At 33.9% G+C, this 23,271-nt stretch overlaps 1 protein-coding gene and 1 pseudogene across 1 annotated transcript; one reads left to right on the top strand and one right to left on the bottom strand.

Annotated features, from left to right (window-relative positions):
- Window positions 1–1,712: 1,712 nt before the first annotated feature.
- On the top strand, window positions 1,713–4,467 carry LOC106314515 (annotated as a pseudogene).
- A 7,623-nt stretch (window positions 4,468–12,090) lies between these two features.
- Window positions 12,091–13,872, bottom strand: LOC106314514. The gene is made up of 2 exons (XM_013752376.1): window positions 13,401–13,872; window positions 12,091–13,232 (listed from the first exon to the last, which is right to left on the bottom strand). The coding sequence occupies exons 1-2, from the start codon at window positions 13,870–13,872 to the stop codon at window positions 12,091–12,093; spliced, it is 1,614 nt and encodes a 537-aa protein (XP_013607830.1).
- Between the last annotated feature and the right edge of the window lie 9,399 nt (window positions 13,873–23,271).

Raw genomic sequence — 23,271 nt, 5'->3', positions numbered from 1 at the left:
TTACTTTTGCAATTGGAAAATAAAACTTAAATATTTAACTTTTCCCAGACGACTTACGCGGAAGTCGTCAAGTCAGACGACTTACTTGAAAGTCGTCCAAGATAAGCATAGTCGTCCAGATTTATTTCCTACTTTATGGTCAAACCTTGCTTATCTCGGACGACTTTCTCGTACGTCGTCTGCCTGGACGACTTTCAAGTAAGTCGTCTGACTTGACGACTTCCGCGTAAGTCGTCTGGGAAAAGTTAAATATTTAAGTTTTATTTTCCAATTGCAATAGTAACCTGAGACGACTTACAGATAAGTCTTCCAGATTTAATAAAATATTGAAATTTTTGTTTTCCCGGAGACGACTTACTGGTAAGTCGTCCAGAAAAAATCAAATATCTGACACAATTCGGTCAAATGCAAGTAAGTCGTCTAGGGTATTCTCTAGATTTTTTTTTAACAAACAAAGATAATGACTTAAAAGTAAGTCATCCGTTTGACCAGAAGACTTACCCGTAAGTCTTCTACAGCCAGACTACTTACGGGTAAGTCTTCTACATGAACAGATCTGGAAAAAATTTCAATTTTATACCTTAAACTAGTGAGATGACTTCCTTAGCACACAAAGTCATCTCCAACCACCCAGAATCTCAAACGAAAGTAACCCACAAAGAATAGTATGCTTGAATTGCTCTACCAACCATAAAAAATTTGAATCAAAAGCTTGAGTTTTTTGAATGAATATGGAGGCAAAGTGAAAGAGATGTTGTTTTTAGTTCATAACAAATGAGAAAGAGAGAGTGTAAATCGATTTTAGGTGCATTAAAAGCTTCAAATTGGTTGTTCATGGTGGTTGCGGTATTGATGACAATGGCAATCTTGTAATTACTTGAAGATGATGAGGGTGAGACAGTAAAAATGTCATTTTCGGAAAAAAAAAATTTGATGGTATTTTCGTGAATATTATGAACTTGTGGGGTGAATAGGACAAAACAAAAATTCAAGAAAAGCATGGGTTAGTTTTAGGTTTGAATTTGAGTTTTGAGTCAATCTTGCAAAAAATCTTTTATTCAAATCACAAATAAGTATTTGGGGAACCTATATTCAAATCTAAAATATGCTTATCAAGATTTATGATGTGTTAGCATTTATGAACTGACTTTAAGGATAGAATGGAGCTAGTTTTCATATCTTTGAAGAATTAATACCTGATTAAACCCGAACCAAACTCTATTGAACATTATTTTGAACTCTAATTCATGCAGTGCCCGAAGTCGATCGAACAAAAATCTGAAATAAGTTTTTTCCTATATAATTTTTTATTAAAAAAGTTACTGTTTTAGATAATTTTTTTCCTTTACCAAAAAAATCTAACATAAATCCGGAGAGATTCATAAATATATGGAAATGGAAGGATTTATATACCAAAACATGTTTTTTTTTTGGAAAAGAAAAGAGGTAGTTCCACTACAACCAAAATTCAACAGCTTTATATGGATTATTTGATACATTTGAAAAGTAAGAAAGGACAACTTTTAAAATAAAATAAAAATTTTCTAGTCAACACTCTCTAATTTGCTTTTCAAAACAAAATGTTTGAGAAAGACGAATCTTAAAGAAGAAGTGGAAGAAGATCCCAATGTTCCTCCAAATGGACTTATTGAAACAGCCTTTTTTGGATACTTAAATCCCGATTTATCAAATAGATGCTTCATAGATTAATAATGACCTGGTTAGTGGATTAAGATGGAGTCTTAAAGATTCAATGAATGGTAAATTATTCAATTTGCGTGTATGTAACAGAAAGGCTTTACATGCTAATGCTAAGATGGAAATACTGATATGCAAATTCTCGCGATTCGAACTGAGACTAGCTGTTCAAATTCAGTAAATATGGATGTATTTCATCTTTTTACAAAAAAAGAAAAATTGTGTAAACTTGATTCATATTCCCAAAAGTAAGGACGTACATGCGAATTCACTAGCAAAGTAAACTATAAACTGAGATGTAATACTTTTTACATATTAACCAGACAAAATCGGATATAAATTGTTTTTCTTCCCATCAAAATTTGGTTTAAATCAGATAGGCTTCCACACAAAAAAAATGGAAATGGAAGGCTCCAAAAAATGAAACAAAAACATCCTCTGGCTTCTGCTTCAATGTTTCATTTTATTTTTTATTTTAAAATAAAATAATTCTATAATAGAATTGAGTTATATTTTAACGGTATGAACAAAAAAATAACTTATATAAAGTAAACTCATTTTATTCTATTATAAAATGGAAAATAAAATAGGGTAGGAGATTCTTAAAAACGCTTTTCAATCTCTGTCTCCACATACATTGGAGCTCCGATTTCGATCAGTTCTCCGGGTGAGTTTTCAAGATTTAAAAGGTGGAAGAAGAGGAAGATCAATGGTGGTGGCGGTCGGCAAGATTCGACGCAAGGCGTGGCTTCGGGAATATTCCAGATCAATACTGGAGTTTTCACGTTTCAGCGACTCGTTAACAGACGCTTGGTACTCCAAGAGATACGCCTGAACTCCGTGAGAAGCTGTAATAATAAGTTTGAAATTGGAAATATATAATAGGGCAAATCTCCAAAATAGCGCATTTCTAAGTTTATGTCAGAAAAATAGCTTTCAAAAACTAAAATGACCAAAATATCATTTTATCTTTTGAAAAATTTAAATTTTTTTTATTTCTCAAAATTTGAAATCTTATCCCAAAACCCCACTCCCCAACTCTAAACCCTAAACCCTAAACCCTAAACCCTAAACTCTAAACCCTAAACCCTAAATCCTAAACCCTAAATCCTAAACCCCAACCCTTAACTCTAAACCCTAATGTCTAAATTAATTTACCAGTGGAGTATAAGTGTATATTTATCTCTTTTGATAAAACGTTAAGTGCTATTTTGGTCATTTTTATTCTTAGATGCTATATGTGTGACAAAAAACTTTTTAGTGCTATCCTAGTCATTTTCTCTATATAATATTTAATCTCTGATTGCAAAAATTAAAGATGTTTGATTGATTTGTGAATCTCCTGCTTGGTATAGGGGCACAAGACACGGTTGCATATAGGGCAGCTTGTGAAGGACACTTCTGCTAGTGAAACTGATCATCGAACTGGTGTCAATGTAAAAAGTTAAAACCTTTCGTCTTCTTTGTTTCGGTTACTTATGAGAGTTGTGATGGTTCTTGATTGTTTAATTGTTAAAATGTGTAGTATATAAGAAAATTGCAGATGCTAAGCTTGCAAAGGACTTTCAAAGCAGTGTTGAAAGAGAAACCACTTATGCTCCTCTCCTTTCTCCATCTGCTCGTCCCTCTAGGTAATAGAGACGAGGATAAAGACCGGTTTGTGTTGTTCTTGATGATATAGAGCAAACAGTTTGATTTTTTTTTGTTAGTCTGGTTTTAATGAATCACGTTTCCTTTTTTTCCATATTTGCTTCATGTATGCAGCGAGTGAAGTAGATAACCTTCAGGAACAGAGGGCACAAGTTGTGGAGTCAAAAAGAAACATCTTATCTATTTAGTATTGTGATGCAACATGTCTTCCTCTTGTTTGCTTGCAGGCAGGAACGAGGCTGTGATCGAAGAAAGAGAGCAGCAAGGGATTCAAGAAATACATAATCAGATTGGAGAGATTAACGAAATATGCAAAGATCTTGCGGTTCTTGTTAAAGACCAAGGAGTCATGATAGGTGAACAAAATCTATAAGAGCATGCCCTCAGTTCTACAGTTGCGGAGCTCACTTTATTTTTTTTTAGTTGGCAGAAGATATCGGTACTCACATTGACAACTCTCGAGCTACAACTGCTCAAGGAAGATCTCAGCTCGCACAAGCCTCAAACACACACAAAGATCAAACTCATCTCTGGTAAATAAATAAAAAAAGACTTCAAAATTTTCTGGTTTTTAGGGATGGGGTATAGGGCTACATTCTAATGTTTTGATCTTGTTTACATGCAGACATGCTTGCTCTTGGTGATATTTGGCATTGTACTCCTGATCGTGGTTATTGTTCTCGCAGCTTGATGTTGGAAAAGCAAGAAAAAGTTTTTTGGAATGTTTTCATCAACGAGTATATAACGTGGCAAAGCTTAGTAGTTGGGTTTAAGGGTGTACTGTTTAATGTAATAGAGTGGGTGGTGTGGTTTTTTTTATTTGTTGGAGATGAGCGTCTTGCTTGTATTTCTCCTAAATTCCGATAAACCGTAACTCCGGAAGTATCATGGAAGAGATTGGTTTTGCACCGGTTCAAACTTGCCAAAAAAAAAAATGTGATTGAGATTGAGAGAAGCGTGTTGCTGCAGTCACAAGGAAGTCCAAAAGCTAATTTATCAAGACTGCTTCGGGTTCTTGCAAGCTTCAACCTCGTGCAACAAGAATTGAAAACGCAAACATATGCTGTAGGATTCCTGATTCCGGCAGCGACATCCAAGACGAGGGATCTAGTTTAGGTCTTGGATCAAGAGAGTGGCCACTCTCTTGAAGAGGCTGTATAGATAAGCAGAGGAACAATCTTAACGATATGAACCTAAACAAGAGATCGAGATAATTGACTTGATGCCGTGCATGTAAAGGAATCTTCAAACTGATTTCATCATTTTCATAATCTCTAGAATTGATTTCGACATGAATCTCAATGACCGACCTGTTTGATCTGAACGAAGGCAGCTCGATCTGTATTAGTTTTAGTAATGGACCTAACTCACACCCAAAAGGTAGCTCTACATAGGTACTAAATCACCCTGGACTCTGATACCATATTAATGATGGGTCTGTCTCACCCAAAAACTACCTCAATGACACAACACCCACACGATGTGAGATGTTAATAATCTGAAAGCTTTTTTCAATGATCGGACTTGACGATGAGATGAGATAGAGCTCAAGCAGTATGTGGAGGAGAAGGTGAAGATCACGGCTATGATCGATCTCCTGCCAGGCTGCCACCGTATTCCGGGTTTGCTACCCATCGATTTGAATTTCATAAGTCTAGTTCAAGCGCTACACAGAGACCATTGTTTCTGCTTGATCCGGTGAGGGTAAAGTCCGGCGATCAATTTGGATAAGTTGCCGGTTAAACAAGCCTATTTCGACCCGGTTTTGTTAATTTGAAATGGACCGGTCTAGTCCAGTAAGGCCAGACGATTTTTAATCGTAAACAACTTAAAATAAAACACAACTCATATGAGTTGGCCATAACATATTAGGTCAGTGGAAAGAACTTATAATTTTTTAAAATAATATGAGAAAGGAAAGAAAAAAGCGTCTTTATTATGGAAAAGCGAAAGCTAAAGAGCCCACAAAACCCATGAAATGTTGAAAAGAAAAGACAAAGAAATCTAATTTTACAAAAAAAGAATCGAATGTAAGCTTTAGAGACTTTGAAATTGAATTCTCTTCATTTCAATATAAAAAAAAAGAACGAAAGAAATTGAAAGGTTGATATATGAAATATCATGAATAATATGTTTTGAACTTTTACTCGATAATATTGTATTCTATTTTTCTCATAATCAGCTCTGACGTAAGATCTTTGTTTGGAATAACTTGAAACATTAGAGTTGAATTACAATGGTGGTCGTCATACACTATACGTACATCGGTACATGTCATGTGTTCATAGTATATCCACGACGTCTAAGAACAAATATATATTTCTAATATATCAGATGTCTTATACGAATTCCAGGGTTAAAAACAGTAAAACGTGAACGTTCCTTTAGTCTTCTATTTTGCTTTTCACGTTTCATAATTTTACAACTTCCCAAGATAAACAACACATTACTTTCACTTGTAAACGTTAATACAAACGCTGAACCACAATATACTATCAAACAAAAAAACAAAGCAAGACCTAATGGGGTATCATTCTGAATTGTCCAACGCCAAAGTTTTGGATTATGATGAAAGCGTAGGTCCTTTTGTGGTGATTAAGATGATTGATTGATATATGGCCCAGTCACAATTCTTTTCTAACAATTCCTTTATAATATGAAAATCTTTAAGTTCTCGTACAAAACATTTAACTATTGAAAAGTAACCCAATAGGTTTGCATGCTGTGTAATCTCTACACTTTTTAATAACAAGAGTAACCCATATTTTGATTTACAATATACTAATATGTACTTGTTGGAATTTAAGAAAACTTCTAATGTTTTATAATTTCAATTAGGATCAGATACATATCCATTAACTTTCTCTCTTTCGTTGTGCTATGAAACAGTATTCTTTTCATGATTTAATTTTTAATTCTCAGTTGATAACGAATTGTGAAAAGAGAAGCTTTAAAGGGAAAAAAAAAACCTTTAAGGAAAGTGAATTAATGGGTCCTCTTTCAATTATTTTATTCCCCTTATTCATATTAAATTATTGAAAAACGAAACCCAACTTTGGTCATTTTTGCTTTATTTTAAATTTGTCGATAGCATAATTAACCCTGATGAAGTTTCTTCCTCCTTTATATATGTGTGCCCAAAATTCCACTTCAACCAGATATCTTCAGTACATCTCTCTACTTTCTTTTCTCTTCCCAACAGTAATAAACAAAGATTCTTATTCGATTCAAGACAAGCTCAAAAATAAAGATGGTGTCCAACGTTCAGGCGTAGGGTTTTAGTATGCAAGTACTATATACATTACATATATGGATGTGTCATCATGCCTGGCTCCCTGTATGCCACAAGTGGGTATCAATTTTGGTTGAAAAATTGGCTGCTGGTGGCGTACGAGGAGCCAAGCATGACCAGAAGAAGCAGATGATAACTCATATATGGCATATAAATATCATATATCACATCTACAATATATGGTTTTGTTTTATTTGGATTTCTGCTTTTTGGTTTAATTACTTTTTGATTTTGATAGGAAATGAAACAAGGTTGTATACTTTGATGATCTATAGTTTACGTTTGGATTTGGTTTCAGTCATATCATCATTAGTTTTAAAGAAATTTTGTTTGTTTTTGTTTTTCTATTTGTTTCACTTTGTCCAAGGTTCATTACACTATGTTTAACTGATTAAGATTCTGTACGATATTGAATCGATTTGTGTTGAGGTCTAGATTTAAATCAGATTGATATGGTTTTGGTGCCCATACTTATACTTACGTTATTTTATTTCTTATAAATTTAAACTTTATATTAGGTTAAGATAGTAGTTAAGAACCATTGCTTATATATATGGGTATTATACGATAGTTATGGAATAAGGTTGTAAATATTCATTAATATTTTCAAGTTTTGTATATGCAGTCGAGATGTGGCTTTGTAAAAGGTAAGAAAAAAATATATTGAAAAAAATCAGATCTTTAAGCTTAGGCGACAGTGTTTTAATAAATCATCAAGTCTATTTTCTGTAGTTTTACCGAATTATTTTTGCTATTTTTGATTTTTTGTCATTTATTTTTAGACGATGATGTTTTTCTCTGACTTTTATTATTTGAACTTTTTAGAATGCGCCTAAGTTGTATATTTGAAAATTATTTTTCCCGGTCAAAAAGTCTCGTAGAAGAAAATAAGTTTGAGAGGGTGATAGACGGTAATCATATAAATCAGTATATAGTGTCAATTTCATATTTTAATTCTGGAAACAAAAATTCAGAACATAGGTGCCAATTAAGTTTTGCAAAATGTCAAAGGCCTCCTCCAATCACGGAGCATAAGCAATTTATAGTGAACATATTCTTTTCTTTTTCTTTTTGAAAGCCAACATGATTTATTCTTTTTTAAAGCTAACATGATTTATTCTTAACCATTGTCATAATTAGTTATTGGATCGTGGTGGATTATGTTTAAAAAAAATATATATGATCCGCGTTAAAACGCGGATTATGTTTCTTACTTTTGTTTCATTTACAAAATCAACAAAATAAATTTATGGGAAATTCGGTTAAAGAGAATGGTTATGAATTTTAGTTTTTTTATGGGAAATTCGGCCATTCTCTTTTCCCGAATTTCCCAAAAGTGACAAAATTTGATTTTGTACTAAGGGGAACAGACAATGGTTATGAATTTTAATTTTTTTTTGCATTGTAAATTAATTGACATGATTTTCTTAAAGCTAACATGATTTATTCTTAACCATTGTCACTTTTGGACTTTCACTACCACTCAAGGTTATAAAAATTCATATCAATTAATTTACAATGCAAAAAATTTTTAAAAAAATAAAAAAATGAAGTAGTCAAACATATGCATATATGAAATATATTTTTGGATTCAAAAAATATTTGGAATGGTAAATTAAAAAACAGGCTAAAGGTGTTAGTATATAAGATCTACCATCTATGGCAATTCAAAATAGGCTAAAGGTGTTAGTATATAAGATCTACCATCTATGGCGATTCAAAATATTCAGTCTAACTAAAACACAATCATCTACACAAGGAAGAATGCGCATTACACCGAAACATTAAGATCTACGATGGCAAAATACAAAATAAACATTTCCTTCTATGTTGTGCATTTTTGGTAGATCATAAGAAATAATAAACGTTCTTGTATCTTCTATGAAAGAATATACATTCTTCTCACTTCTCTTCTATCTATAATATCGGTATTCTATATCTACCACCTCATCTTTATTCTACCTTTCGTAGATTGTAATTTCTACTAGATTTTAAACAAAATCCGGAAATCTAGGAAAAAACGGTTAGAAAATATTTCCTAAATCTATTAAATCTTTTTTATTTCCTTTTTTAAATCTTCTTCCCTAACTTTTAGTTTCTTCCCTAAATTTTAGTTTCTTCGTTGCCAACCATGATTTGGACAAAAAAATCGTAGAGCTTCTTCTCTTTTTCATAGTTTCTCCAAACTTTTGTCAATCTAACGTGAGAATATGCACATCTATGCCTATTCTGGGTTTTTGGAGATCGTCCAAAACAAAAGGATGGAAGTTTCTTGTTGATGAAGAAACAGGAGGTAGATTACTTACTTTGGACACAAGCAAAACCTTTGACAACCTAAGAGTTATGGTTTGTGAGGACTTTGGAACCGATGTAAACTTGGTCAATATCGAGCTGAGTTACTTACCTTCCGATTTGGTGATTGGCCTCGACTCACCACCTGTTTTCATCACCAATGATCGGCAACTCAAAAAATTTCTTACATATGTGAAGACCAAAGCTTCAACGCGGTTATGTGTGTGTATTCGATCTAAGGTCGGATTTAACTTGAATGAAGAGCATGCTGAGTCGCCTAACAGAGAGGAAGTGGGTATGTCGTGTGAAGTTTCAGATGATATTGATGGTGAAGCCGAGCTTGAAGAAGAAGATGCGAAGATAGATGAAAGTGATGATGAAAACAAGTGTGAGAAAGATATGATCAACGGAAAGTCTGTCCATTTTTCTCTAGTTAATGTTGTGAAGAAGTGTCAACATTTTACTAGCAAAACAATTTTGTAGGAAATAATCGAAATATGTGCAATGAAACATAATTTCGACTACAAGGTTGGCAAAACGGATAAAAAAGTTTGGTACGTTCGTTGCGCGGATGATGATTGCCGCTGGCGTGTTCGCGCAGAGGCATTAATAGGTTCTTCATATTTTATCATCAAAAAGTATGTACCTGATCATTCATGTGCTCCATCATCAAGGAACCACTCTGTTCGGACAGCTTCATCAAAAACAGTTGGTAGTCTCATTATGCATAAGTACGAAAATGTCAAGGAAGGGCTGAAACCTAATGATATCATCCAGTTGAGATATCCTACTCTTTAGCTTGGGAGACACATGAGTATGCAATAAATGTTGTGAGAGGCATTCTGGAGAAGGGTTATGAAAAAGTTCTCAAATACTTGTACATGATGAAGGAAGCTAATCCAGGATCACACACATTTTATGAAACTGAGAGCAATGGGAGATTCAGATTCCTCTTCATCTCACATGGTCAGTCTATTTGCGGTTTTTATGCTGCCATTCGAAAAATTATTGTTGTGGATGGGACTTTTTTGAAGAGCAAATACAAAGGAGTATTATTAGTTGCTACTGCTTTGGTTAGATACTCGAACCTATATCCTATTGCATTTGGAGTTGTCGACTCAGAGAATGACCGCTCGTGGGAATGGTTTATGAGACAACTTAATGTTGTCATTGCTGATGATCAGAGTTTAGCTTCTGTGTCTGACAGGAATACTTCACTTTCTAAAGCTCTTGCAAAAGTGTATCCGCATTCTCATCATGGAATTTGCATTCACCACTTGCTGAACAATGTTGTTACATATTTCAAAGGTAAATGAGTCGCTGGTTTGGTTGCAAAGGCTTTTAAAGCTTCCCGAGTTGCTGATTTTAAGAAGCAATTCACTGTTATTTTCTCAATTAGTCCTGCAATTGGAAACTATCTAATACAAGCTGATGTGAAAAAGTGGGCTCGTTGTCAATTTTCGGGTTACAGGTACGATGTTAAGACAAATAACCCTGCTGAATCAATAAATTCTACTTTGCGTTTGCCAAGAGAGTTTCCAGTTATACCTTTGTTGGATAGCATAAGGGAAATGATGACTCGATGGTTTTTCAAACATAGAACTTTAAGTTCTAAGCATAAACAGCCACTGACCGTTGCTGTAGAGAAGAAGATTGATCGAAGGATTGAGAAGGGTAAGAAGTTTCAGGTTTTCCCAGTTAGCGATGATAGGTTTTTGGTTCGAGGTGACACTTTTGAATGTATGGTCGACTTGGTCAGAAGCACATGTTCATGTGGGAAATTCGATATGATGAAAATCCCATGCAGACACGCCATAAAAGCAGCTTTCAGCGTAGGCATACAAGCACACACACTCACTGACGACATGTACACCACTGCTTCATGGAGATCGATTTATGAGGAAAGCATAAATCCTATTAGTGTCTCGGAAGATGCATAGATTGTCCCATCTCACGTACAACAAGCGAAAGTCCTTCCTCCAGGCACTAGAAGAGCTGCAGGTCGGAGAAAGAAACGTAGGTACGAGACTGTTGAAGACAAGATCAGTTCGTCACAAGGAACTCAAAGCTCTAAACGTCGTAAATACAGTCGATGTGGTATTAAAGGTCACAACCGGTCGACATGTGATAGAGCAATAGAGGATTCAAGCCATTCGGTCTATGCAAGTTACTTTTCAGCGTTTTTTCTAATATTATCTTTGTTTCATGTCGAACTATGTTTTTTCAAGACCAATTATGTTTTATGTTTTGTGCACGTTTCCAGTATTTGCTTCGTTTTATGCAAGTTTTAAGTTTAATGTTATGATTTGATCCATAAATTGACAACACAACTAAATACCAAATTGATTCGATCTTTGACAAAGTAGCTAGATTCAGAAAACAATTACAAGATCAATCAAATTTAGAACATAAACATAAAATACTGAGAATGGATCCAATTAGTCCTACATCTTCCGACTTCTTATGCTCCTCCACTGTCTTTTTCAAGGAACTTCTCAAATCTTCAATTTCTTCAGCCATTCTTGACTGTTGCTCATCCATCCTTTGTAAATCAAGCAGAGCCTCGTCGACCCACTTAAAAATATGTTGTTCTTTCTTTCTTTGAATCAAAACACAAAAACATCAATTGGAACATAGAAGAATTAAAAGTCATAATTTATCAGAATTACGTGTAAACCAATCTCACATCGGAAGAATCTTCTGTATGGGTTCTCCTCCGTTTTTGAAACATAAGTGACAATCTCCTTCCCACACCAGCATCTGGAAGGAATCGAATCACTCCATTGTTATTCATGATCGTTTTTTCAGAAGGAGAGAAAGACGGAGAGGAGAAATAAACGATGAAATAAGTACGGTTTCTGGTCTTAGGTTCTACTCGTATGTGTTTTGATAGTCATAAGATTTGTATTGACTATTAAGATTTGTAGCCTAGTTAGGTTAGATAGTGTATGGCTCCAGTTTAGTTTCACTTAGAGTATAGTTAGGGATTGATATGTTGTATGGCTTAGTTTAGATTCATTTAGGGTATCGCTAGGGGTTGATATGTTGTATGGCTTAGTTTAGATTCATTTATGGTATCGTTAGGGGTTGATATGTTGTATGGCTTAGTTTAGATTCACTTTATTTAATTTTGTAATAAGCCGCTAATCTCAATAGTTTCAAGCACTGTAGTGGTTTATGTTGTAGTTATAATTTATCGAGGTGAAGTCTTCGATTCCCCCCTCCTCCATTTTAGCACTTTCCAAATGTTCATCACACATCTCATGAGATGACTTTCCATCAAGAATTTGTTTTTCACTAGCCATCACTTCATCTTTGATCTTCTCAATGGGAGGTTCTCCACAAATAGCGGTTCCACAATAGTCCACATTCATCAAAGGAGACTTTATTGGGTAAGAGATAGCTTTGTTCACATTTAGAAGTGTGACCTTCTTATTGCCAAAGTCAATGCAAGCTCCTACTGTTGTGAGAAATGGTGTTCCAAGGATCAATGGGACTCTCGTCTCAGTTGCCATCTTCAAAACAGTGAGGTCAACAGGAATGGTGCAAGCTCCAATCATCAAATAAAATTCCTTGATGAGACCGATTGGGGTTGTAGAAGAGGAATCCCCAAGCATTAATAAAGATGTGTTTGGCTCCATGTTTTCAATCCCAAGACTCTTCACCATCTCTATTGAGATCACATTCACACTTGCACTAGAGATGTCGAGGAGCTCTCCTTGGGTTTCTAGTTTGGGAAGGAACTTTGGTGTGACTGGTGGATCAAGCTGCATAGTAGAGATGTCGAGGAGCTCTCCTACTTCTTCTTTGTGAGCTAGAATGTCCTTGATGAGTATCATTTGGACATGAGCATCATGCATATTCGATATCTGTGAAAGCATGACTCCTACATCGCCAATGTCTTTTCTAAACTTAGAGATCACCTTCTTTTGAGATTTAGTGAGGAACCTTTGTGGAAATGAGAGCTTGTCATAAAGTGATTGCTCAGCCGCATGAGCTTCTTCTAGCTGAACCTCCTTCAATTGCGTGACAGCTTTCCCAATAACTGGTTTCGCAGCCTTGTGTCTAACTGGTTGCAAAACCTTTTCCTCAACCTTCTTTACAGTTTTTATCTCCACCCTTTCCACAATCTTGTGTTCAACCTTCTCCACAATTTGTGCTTCAACCTTGGCAACAACTGTTGTTCCATACAAGAGTCTTTCAAGCTCATCTACTTCTTTCATATGATCACTCAACTCAATCTCAGAAGAAGTAGAGTGGATAGCATTGCAATACTCTTTAGGGTGTTGCTCTGATTTTCCTGGTAGAGATCCCATTGGGCGCTTGGAGTTTGAAGTAATAAAGGTAAACTGATTCTCCAAAGCCTTGAAGTTGGAAGCAAGGTTTGAGAACTTGTTGTTGAGATCATTGTAGCTTCCATCAGATTTGGTGTGAAGGTTCTTCAACTCATATCCAATGTGCTTCTCACTTCTAGTTTGGGATTCCAAGATCTGTTTCAACATTGCATTAGTGCTACTTTCTTGTGGAGCAGGAGTATAAGATCCGGCTTGGCCTTGTGTAGACTGATTTCCTTTGGAGGAGAAACCTTGAGAGTAGTTCTGGCTAGCTTTGTAACCTCCTTGTTGGTTATTGTAGAAGGGCTTTTGTTGGTAGTTGTTGTACTGAAAGTTAGGCTCCTTCTTGTACCATGTCCCATTAGCATTCACGAAACATAGCTCTCCTTGACCTTCTAGACCATCAACTTCATGAACCACAATTGTCTCCTCTTGTTTCTGTTCACCAACAAAGTTTACTTTCTCTTGTTTGGCTCTATCTGAAAGAAGCAAATCCATCTTATCTTGTAGAGCCTTCAACTCTCTCCTTGTGTTTTGATCATCTCCTCCACTGCCTCTGTTGCTCCTATCATGCTCACCACTGTAGACTGAATCACTCTGAACCATGTTCTCTACAAGCTCCTAAGCATCTACTTCATTTCTCCCCAAGAAAAAATCATTGCTAGCAGTATCAAGCTGGCTTATATACTTAGGCATGACACCTCTGTAGAAAGTACTAAGCAAGCTCTCTTTGGTGAAGCCATGGTGTGGGCATTGGTTTAAGTAGCCTCTGAACCTCTCATATGCTTCTCCAAAGCCTTCAAGATTCTTCTGTTGAAACCCAGAGATCTCATTCCTAAGCTTGGCAGTCGTTGAAGTAGATAAGAACTTGTTGAGGAAGGCTTTCTTGCATTCATCCCAAGTGGTGATAGAGTCACTTGGGATGTTCTTCTCCCATGTGTGAGCTTTGTCTCCTAAGGAGAATGGAAACAATCTCATCTTGAAAGAATCTTCAGAGATACCATTGGTCTTGGACAAACCACAATACTTGTCAAACATGTCCAAATGATCAAGTAGATCCTCCAAAGCAAGACCATGGTACTTGTTGTTCTCTATCATGTTGATCAAGCTGGATTTGATCTCAAAGTTGTTCTCCACAGCTGGTGCTCTAATGCTCATCCTACTCCCATGGATATGAGGCTGATCATAGGTGCCAATAGCTCTAGCTTGGCACTGATTCCCCTCCATCTCAAGCTCAACTCTGTCCAAATGAGCTTTCCTTTCTTCTTCTCTTCTCTTCTTTGCAATATCCCTTTCAAAAGCTCTAATGTCTTCAACTCCCCAAGTTCATGCACCTGGCATTCAAAAGAGCTAGGAGAGAGAATCGATAACTAGATACAAGAAAATAAGACTTAGTCTCAAGCAAGGACCAAATCTCAATCTCAAAATCAACTTAGAACTAGCAACGACGCCAAATTTGATAAGGATTTTATTTAAATCCTAATTCAAATCAATGTAGTATTTTAGATGTCAATCCATTTTTAAGTGTTTCAATGCAAAGAGAATACATGTTCAAACTTAATCTAAGGTCTAAAAAGTATTTATAATGGCTTAAAAATGAGCTGGGTCGACCCAACAACCCAAAATAATTTGGGTAAAAAGTTGGCAAAAACAGAAGTGCAGATTTTTCTATGTGTCGGAACTGGTTTTTGACGCGTACTTCAGGCCGCTGCAACAAGTACATATCGGCCAGGGGCATGTGCATTTTCCCAGCCGATTGGCTTGGCCGCTGCACGCCCCTAGCGGCTTGTGGACGAGGTCATTAGGCCGCTGCGAAGACGTCAGTCCGCTGGGACAGTTAGGAACTCGTCTTATGAACCAAAATCACCATTCTTATCTCTAAACCATTTCCAAAGGTTCAAAACTCACCAAATAGCATCTCCATCACCTAATAGAGACAAATGTATATGCAATGCACCTAAATCTACTCTAAATGCATCTAAATGGACAAATTGAGAACTAAAATGATTGTTAAAACTATGTAAATACACAAGATATCAATAAGCTAATATGTTAATAATTAGTACTTAACAAAAGTTTTTCTTATCCATAGCTAAACCCAATTGCAATCTGATTTGATTGGAACTCTTGAAATTGAAAACATTTTTAATTAACGCATATATGATACAAATTTTACCAAAAAAAAATGTGAAGCAGCTTGAATGATGTTACAATTTAGGATTCAACCACTTATTTATATTTATAAATATATTTTGTGGTAAATATAGTTTTACTTGAATTATTGTGTTGTATAAATAAGTAGTATTTTAATTCCGCTTCTATTTTTCGTGTCCATAACGTCCTAGTTCTTTTTTTTTTTTTGATAAAAAACATCCTAGTTCTTGATGGTTAAATATAGAAGAATAAATATAATTTTCTAAGGCTACAAATATCATTTAGTCAATTTACGGGATATTATTTAACAATTTAGTATAATATAATAATAAATATGTTGCTTTCAAGATTTTTATATATGTATTCTTTGAATATGAGAATAAAATATATTTGCTAGGAAATATGCTTTGTTTGTTATAGAGATATTAGTATAATATTTAAATTCAGAAAATATAGGATACTTAAATGAATACCTAAAACGATGGGAGTAATATTTGGTAGATATTAATTATTATGAAATGGTCTTACTAAGACTTCTTTATAGTAGATAAAAATTAGGACTCTATTTTAATAGAGTAGATAGATTAATAATCTAGCAGTTATTTTTATTTTTCATGAAGTTTATTTTTCTGTAGATGTAAAATTTTGGGATGTATTAACATTTTTATTTTTGGTATATATGCATATATAAGTTATTAAATTTTTAGTTGGATAGAGTCCGAAAACTTTTTTAAACTTGTTTTCGTTTTTATGAGTTTGTGATGTTGGCCGATTCCACTATCTACTTGGAATACTATTTGGTTATGAATATTTGATTTCTCACATCTGATCCATATAAGGCCTAAAGATCTAGAGAGCTTTTTAACATTTATGTTTTATAACTTTGGACAAATTGATCTTCTTATTTTTTTGGTTAGCGCAGGAAAATTCTCAATGTTGCAGTCACTCTTGTTGTTTTTAATAGCAACAGACAGATGCTTCTTCTTGCTAAACCATAGTAACTATCGCTATGGCACAAGTTGACCATTACAATTTAAAACCAATGTGGAATCCAATTTTCTCTGAAGCTGTTGTATCCTTCAGACACAAGTTTAAATAGTTAGTGTAATTCCGTTTTAGCGCTTGATTTTATTTTTTAAAGGAGCGTTGTTTATGAGATACTAAAGACGATCTTTTTACGAACCTCTCTTAGTTCGTTAGAAAGAGTTTTCTGTTCGGGATGTCGTAATGAAATCCCAATTTGATCGATGTTTTTCCATGTTCTTAGAGAATCTCGAAAAAGCAATTTATAATTTCAAATATGATTTTTTTGTTCTCCAAAAATGAATTTCAAAACTTCAAATTTGGAGATGCTCTTATTATTCAATCCTATCACCTCGAGGTTTCAGGTTTCGTATCTCATTGATATCAGTCGCTTAAGATAGCAATAGAATAATATTTATTGCTTCCATATTTTTTTGCCACACCAATCTTAGATATGAACTTTAGGATAATCAAGTTGTGATCCCAAGTTGTCACTCTCCTCAGTTATGTATGTGATACTAACCATTTTACAAAAATAAGAAAAGAAATCCTTTAACCTTATCAAAGTTTGTTTAATGTGAATACATAAATGATAAACTCGTAAAACTCCTTAAGAAGGTTGAAAGTCTTTATCATTGATTACCCATGAGAAGTCGTGTGTAAGCAAACAAATGGATTTTGCGTTTGCTTTCTCTTTTTTTGTTCCCAAGACACCAATCTCCATACTCTAGTATGATCGAGTTATAACTCTCTTTGGTTATGTGATATTTACCATTTAGCAAAAAGTAGAAATTTTGACGGGTGATTGTGGTCGGGTGGTAAGGGGGCGGGGTTGGAACGCTAACACACTACAAGAAAACGTATACCACTTTTTTGACCAAGAAAAATGATCAAAAATAATAAACCTAATTTTGACCATTTTGTAATGAATAAGAAAAATGGTTAGAAAATTTTAACTAAAATATATGGTCCGAAAATGGTTAGAAAATATATCACATTTTGACCACGTTTCCAACCAGAAGATATGGTCACAAATAATTATGTCCATATTCTGATCACTTTGTGATGAATGAAAAAGTTGGTCAGAAAATGGTTAAAATGTTTTAACCAAAACATATAGTCATAAAGTGGTCACAAAATTTTAACCACATTCCTACCACTTTCTCACAATTTCCTCATTAACCTAGATCTGAAATCTTCTTTTCACATTCTCATCAGTTCAGTTTTCTTTTCAAGCGCCGCCATTAAATCTCCTTAAAAAAATTTTGTTTTACTACTTTCTTCCTAATTTAACAGATCTCAAATAGGGAAAATCAAATATATAAACCAAAGAAGAAGAAGAAAAAGAAATAGTAAACAATTCATTTACTTTGTGCATAAATATTTTAGAGTATTTATTTATGATATAGTGGCATGTAAGGTATTGTAATACATATGTAAAATAATAATACATTATATATGTATATATGTTTAACTAGTTTTGATTTTAGAATTTTATTATTTTGATTAATAAAATTTGTAGAATATTTTTGAAAATATTAAATAACTTTATAAAACTTTTTATGAGTTGAAAAAAATTACTATATATATTATTTTATTTTCAAATTATAATTAAAAATATTTTATTAACAATTTTAATATCTATTAATATTTTACAAAAAATAAAATAAAGATTTTATTAATAATATAATATTATAAAATATATTTATTGTGTGCCCCCGTCAAATAATTTTTCTGGATCCGCGCCACTGGTTACTTAGATCCATGTTTTTTTGTTTAGATGAATAATATTTAATTAGTGTCATTTAGAGATCCGAACTTGATTATACCAAAATCTGGATTACAGTTGTTTGGTTTTGTTTTTATTTTCAAGTTTTATTTCTAACTTCACGTTTATTATTTAGATTTTTAGTTACTGAAGCTCCGGTAAGAAAATTTCTTTAGAGAAAAAGAAAAATAATACTTTTAGGTGTGACATTTTTAAACTACTCTTAATTTATCTTATCATTTTTGTCATACATAACTAAGAAAGGATTCGAGTGAGACAATGGAAAAAGACAAGACCAAAAAGAACGAGGAATTAAGAAATGGTGGATCCATGACGAGTGTCCTATTTCGTTTTTAGTTATTTTTCAATCTGAATATTCGTATGTTGCTAAATATCAATTGTTTTATTTCAAAAAACATTTAATTAAAATTTATTCATATTTCGTTAAATTTTACTATTTTCATAATGTTATACAATTATTATTTATTTTAAATAATCTGAGCAATGTTAAATAGTACTAAAAAATCAACACAAAATGTAGTCATAAATTTATCAAAAATTGCTATTTATTTTTGACCATTTACAGACGACATTTCTAACCCTTAAATACGGTCAAAAAATTATGACCATTTTCTGACCATAATCAATTTCTGACGGAATATTTTTGACGACTTAATGTGATCGGAAAATAGTCAAAACAAAGTGTTTCTGATCCCTTTCAAACGAAATTGAAGGTCAGAAATTGAACTATTTCTTGTAGTGATTTCAGCTTCGACCCATCTGCTGCACGAAACTAAGTCATGATTATCCTAGTCACCTATGTATTAGGCCCATTTGAATACCCGGAAAGAAGATCTATCCGTAGGCTGCACCTCCATTTGGAGGATTAGTCTGGACCTCTTCATGGGCATGGAATACTCCGGGTTAATAAAAAAAAATCTTTTAACCTTATTTAAAGTTGTTTTTATGTGAATAAACATAAAACTCCATCAGAAAGCTGAAAGTCTTTGACATAGATTATATCCATAAGAAGCCTTAAGTGTAAACACAAAAACTCTGTAAAATAACCATATTATAAAATCATCAAAGCAACTTTCCTTTAAACTCGCAAGTAACCAAACTGTTGCAGCATTACAGTGAGTTCCATCACGTTGACATAAAACGATACAAGAACAAGAAGTATCAAAGCTAAGGGAGAAGAAAGAGGTTCACATTCTGGCTGAAAGAAGCTTTCAGGTGTTCGTCTTTCTTGTTTACGCTTATGCAAATCGCTAACCACAGCCTTTTGCGTTTGCTTTCTCTTTCCTTTGCACGTGGCTTTTCTGATAAGGCTTCTTCTTGAAGATCTTACACTTTGATATGAAAGATTAGCCTTCCCCGTCATAGTTGGTGTGACTACTTTGTCCTTTTGTTGTCTTTTCTGAGCGGGAGAGTAAGCTTCAGAAGGATTGATCTTTCTCTTAGATTCGAGAAATAAGTTGTTCTCTGTCTCTAATCTTCAAATATCCTTTTTTTGATTACAAGATTGCAGCTTCCTATAAGTTAACGAACTAAGATCCAATTATTTACTCCTGCTCAAACTTATTAAAAGATCAAAGGTTTTCCAAACGTACCCGTGTTCTTAAACAAGACGTAAAGCTATTCATTTGCCAATGTTCAAGTGAGGAACGAACAGCTTCTACATTTTTCTCCAACAACTGATACACTTCCTCAGACATAAACTAAACAAAGAGAGCCCTGAGTTACTACTACTACTAACCTTCAACGTCGAAAGGGAGATTATACCCATAAAGACTGTCCTCTTAGAATCATAAAATGATCATCCTGACCTTTCAGCTTCTTACGAGGTGGACATGATTCCCATCAATCTGAATATAATCCAATAAAATCATTATTCAACCTACACATATCACTCCTTTAGACTTAAAGGAAAAAGACAAAAGACTTCTGTATTACCAGAGGCATGTTATGCGCAAGAGAAGCTTCAGCAGATTGCTCTGTTTCGAACACAACATAACCATGAACACTGCATTTTCAAAAATATTATTCCTTCATAGGAACTTCAAAATCAAGATACACAAATAGGGTTTTAAAGCACAGACCTCGAAGCTTTCTCATTGATTTGCTTCAACATTATAGCTCCTTTCCTCGTCTTCTTCCACATCTCTGTTTGACTGAGGAAACCCTAAAAAGTTTGAAAACTTTGGCTGTTATGTTTATCCGAGAACTTCCGCCAAAGATTGGCTTACCGGGTCGTGTTCAAAATGTGTGAAACAACCCGTTTAGTTACGGGCAATTCTCTCAAATAATTATTTTTAAGTTTTTTTTTACAAAAATAATATTTAAGGAGAAAATTGATCAAAATAGCTCTTTTAATTTTAAAATTTTAAATATTTAAATATTTATTTTTTATTTTAAAAATTTAAAAATCATATCCTTAAAAACTCCACTACTTAACACTAAACCCTAAATCTAGATTAGTTAAATCTAGGGTGTAAATGTATTTTTACTCTTTAATAAAACTTATTTTAACATTTAGAACTATTTTGTGAAAATAAACTAAAATAGGCGAATTTATCTTTAACTATTGGGCCTTAAATATACAAATATTGTTGGGCTGATGCCTTTTAATTACATTACGCGAGTTTTCTGGTTAGTCACCATATATGTCTCATCATTCCATTACTCTTGACTTCTCAGACTATTTTAATCCGAGAGGAAAAATATATATGGAATTTTTTTAACACTTTTAATGTATTATTTAAAAATAAATATTAAAGCAATTTTTTTGAAACTGTATATTAAAGCAAAATTTACATATATTTTTTGAGAGAAAAATATAGATGCAAAGTGGTTAGAGATCCCAATATATAAAGGAGGGGGGCGGGGGTATTCAATTGGGAGTTTTAGGGAATTTCCAACAAAATGACAAATTTATTGTTATTCAAACACGAATTTTAAAATCTCATTTAAAATCCAGTGTTATTAAACTTTACATTTTATAAAGTTTTCAAGTGATTTTAGAGTGGTTGGATGGAGTTTTTTAGTTAGAAAATTTAAAATTCAAATCTCATGGTTTTAGGTGATAATCTAGGGTGGTTTAACAAAAATCATTTTAATCTCTCCAATTCAGTGAAATCATCTAAAACTTAATTAAAAATCAAATCACCTTAAATTTTAGATTGAATACACACCCCCAGACCTCATCAAATTAACCTATCATACACAAGTTTTATGCACGTCAGGGTTAACGTTTCCTCTTCTACTCGCTCCTTCTTCTCTTATTTTAAGCTTCTAAACCTCTCCTAAATTTCCTCATCGCAGTTTCACTGTTTTCATCTCGATCCTTTTCTTACATCAGAATCTTTTGCCAAACAAACAAAATTATCCAATCATAAATTCATAGCCGTATACTCTAGAGTGGAAAGATGTAGGAGTTTGATGTCGTGTTGCCAAAACGGGCCTGGAGATAAAGACAACTATTTGGATCAAAAGTTTTATGTCTATTTTGACGCACCATCTTATCGCAGGTAACTTTTCAAGTAAAATTTACATCGAATCATGGTTTCATTTTTTTACAACTAAGCTTCCACATACTGGAAACAAGAAGAGGAAGAGGTTTCAGAGAAGGAAGTTGTTTAGGGAGAGAGGAATCACAAAACTAAAGAAGAGACCCGAGAGAGAGAGCAGAGTATGAAGCTGCTACTTTGAGAATGAACCAAGAGAAAGCCTTGCGATGAAACCTGAGAAAGGACCTGATGATACACAAGTAACTTCTCCTTTATTTGCCACTCATCACTTATAAATAAAAAGGTCACACTACTACTTATTATAAGCAAAGCACATCAATGTATTTTACTTACTTTTTTATTTATAACTTCGTGAGTGATATAAAAATTTAGTACCTCTTTTTTTTAAGTTTTCTGTTTAATCTTCACCAATCAGACATCTGGAATTTGCGTTCTTTTGACTTGAGGATATGAGAATATCTGAGAAGGTTCTGATTTATGACACCCGGAAACTGTTAGTTTTCCTTGAAATGTAGGTTTTGATCATCTTGATGTCTTCTCTTATAAGCTTCAACACATAGAGTTGGCTCTCAAGTAAGTGTTGCAAGATTTAATGGTTTAGATGTCTAATACAACAGTTTTCTCTCCAATATTAAGTCCAGAAATTTGATTTTAACCGTGTGAAAAATAAATGTTAACCGTGTGTTGTATATGAGTATTTCTTACATATAACGTGTGGTGCATCTTATCCAAACACTGCTGCTACATACATAAATGTAGCCATGATGGAGGAAGTTTGAGGAACTGTACATGTTTCCTTGCGGCATCTTCACAAAGCTCTCAAGTGGAATCAGAGGTTGCTTGGTCCTGACCATATCCAGGTTCTTTCTCGATGTTCTCTAGGAACATCACTTTTGTATGTAATTTGATTTTCTTATCCTAATATTTTCTGCTTATTATGTGTACTGTACAGTGGCCACCCTCTTTGAGAAGTTTCGAGGTGCGACGCAATTCTCACCCACTACAAGAAAACTGCGCGATACCGATGGACAAATCCGTCATAATCTCGTCGGGAAAGCCGCATACCGATGGAATACCGACGAAAAATGTCCGTCGGTATCATCTCGTCGGTATACTGATATTCGTCGGAAATTTGTCGGTAAATACCGACGAACATATTTCGTCGGCAAATACCGACGAGCGTATTCCGTCGGTTTTAATCTAAAATTTCCGACGATACATATCCGTCGGTATTTATAGAGAATACCGACGAAGAGAATTCGTCGGAATTTCAGAAAATACCGACGAAAAAAGTCCGTCGGTAACTGAAAATAAAACCGACGACTTTATTCCGTCTGAATATCATGAAAATATCGATGGATCTTATTCGTCGGAAAAATGTAGAAATTCCGACGGCTAACTCTATCCGTCGGTATTCCTTTTTTAATTAAAAATTTTTTTTTTATAATTCTTAATTTAATTTCAGGAAAAAATTGATAATTTAGAATTTAAAAACATTATAGATATATAAATTCAACATTATTATACATT

This window comes from Brassica oleracea, chromosome C9 (genome assembly GCF_000695525.1).
Source record: "Brassica oleracea var. oleracea cultivar TO1000 chromosome C9, BOL, whole genome shotgun sequence".
NCBI classification, from domain to species: Eukaryota; Viridiplantae; Streptophyta; class Magnoliopsida; order Brassicales; family Brassicaceae; genus Brassica; species Brassica oleracea.
Note: the sequence above shows the minus strand (reverse complement) of the source record. Positions and strands in the feature narration are given on the sequence as shown.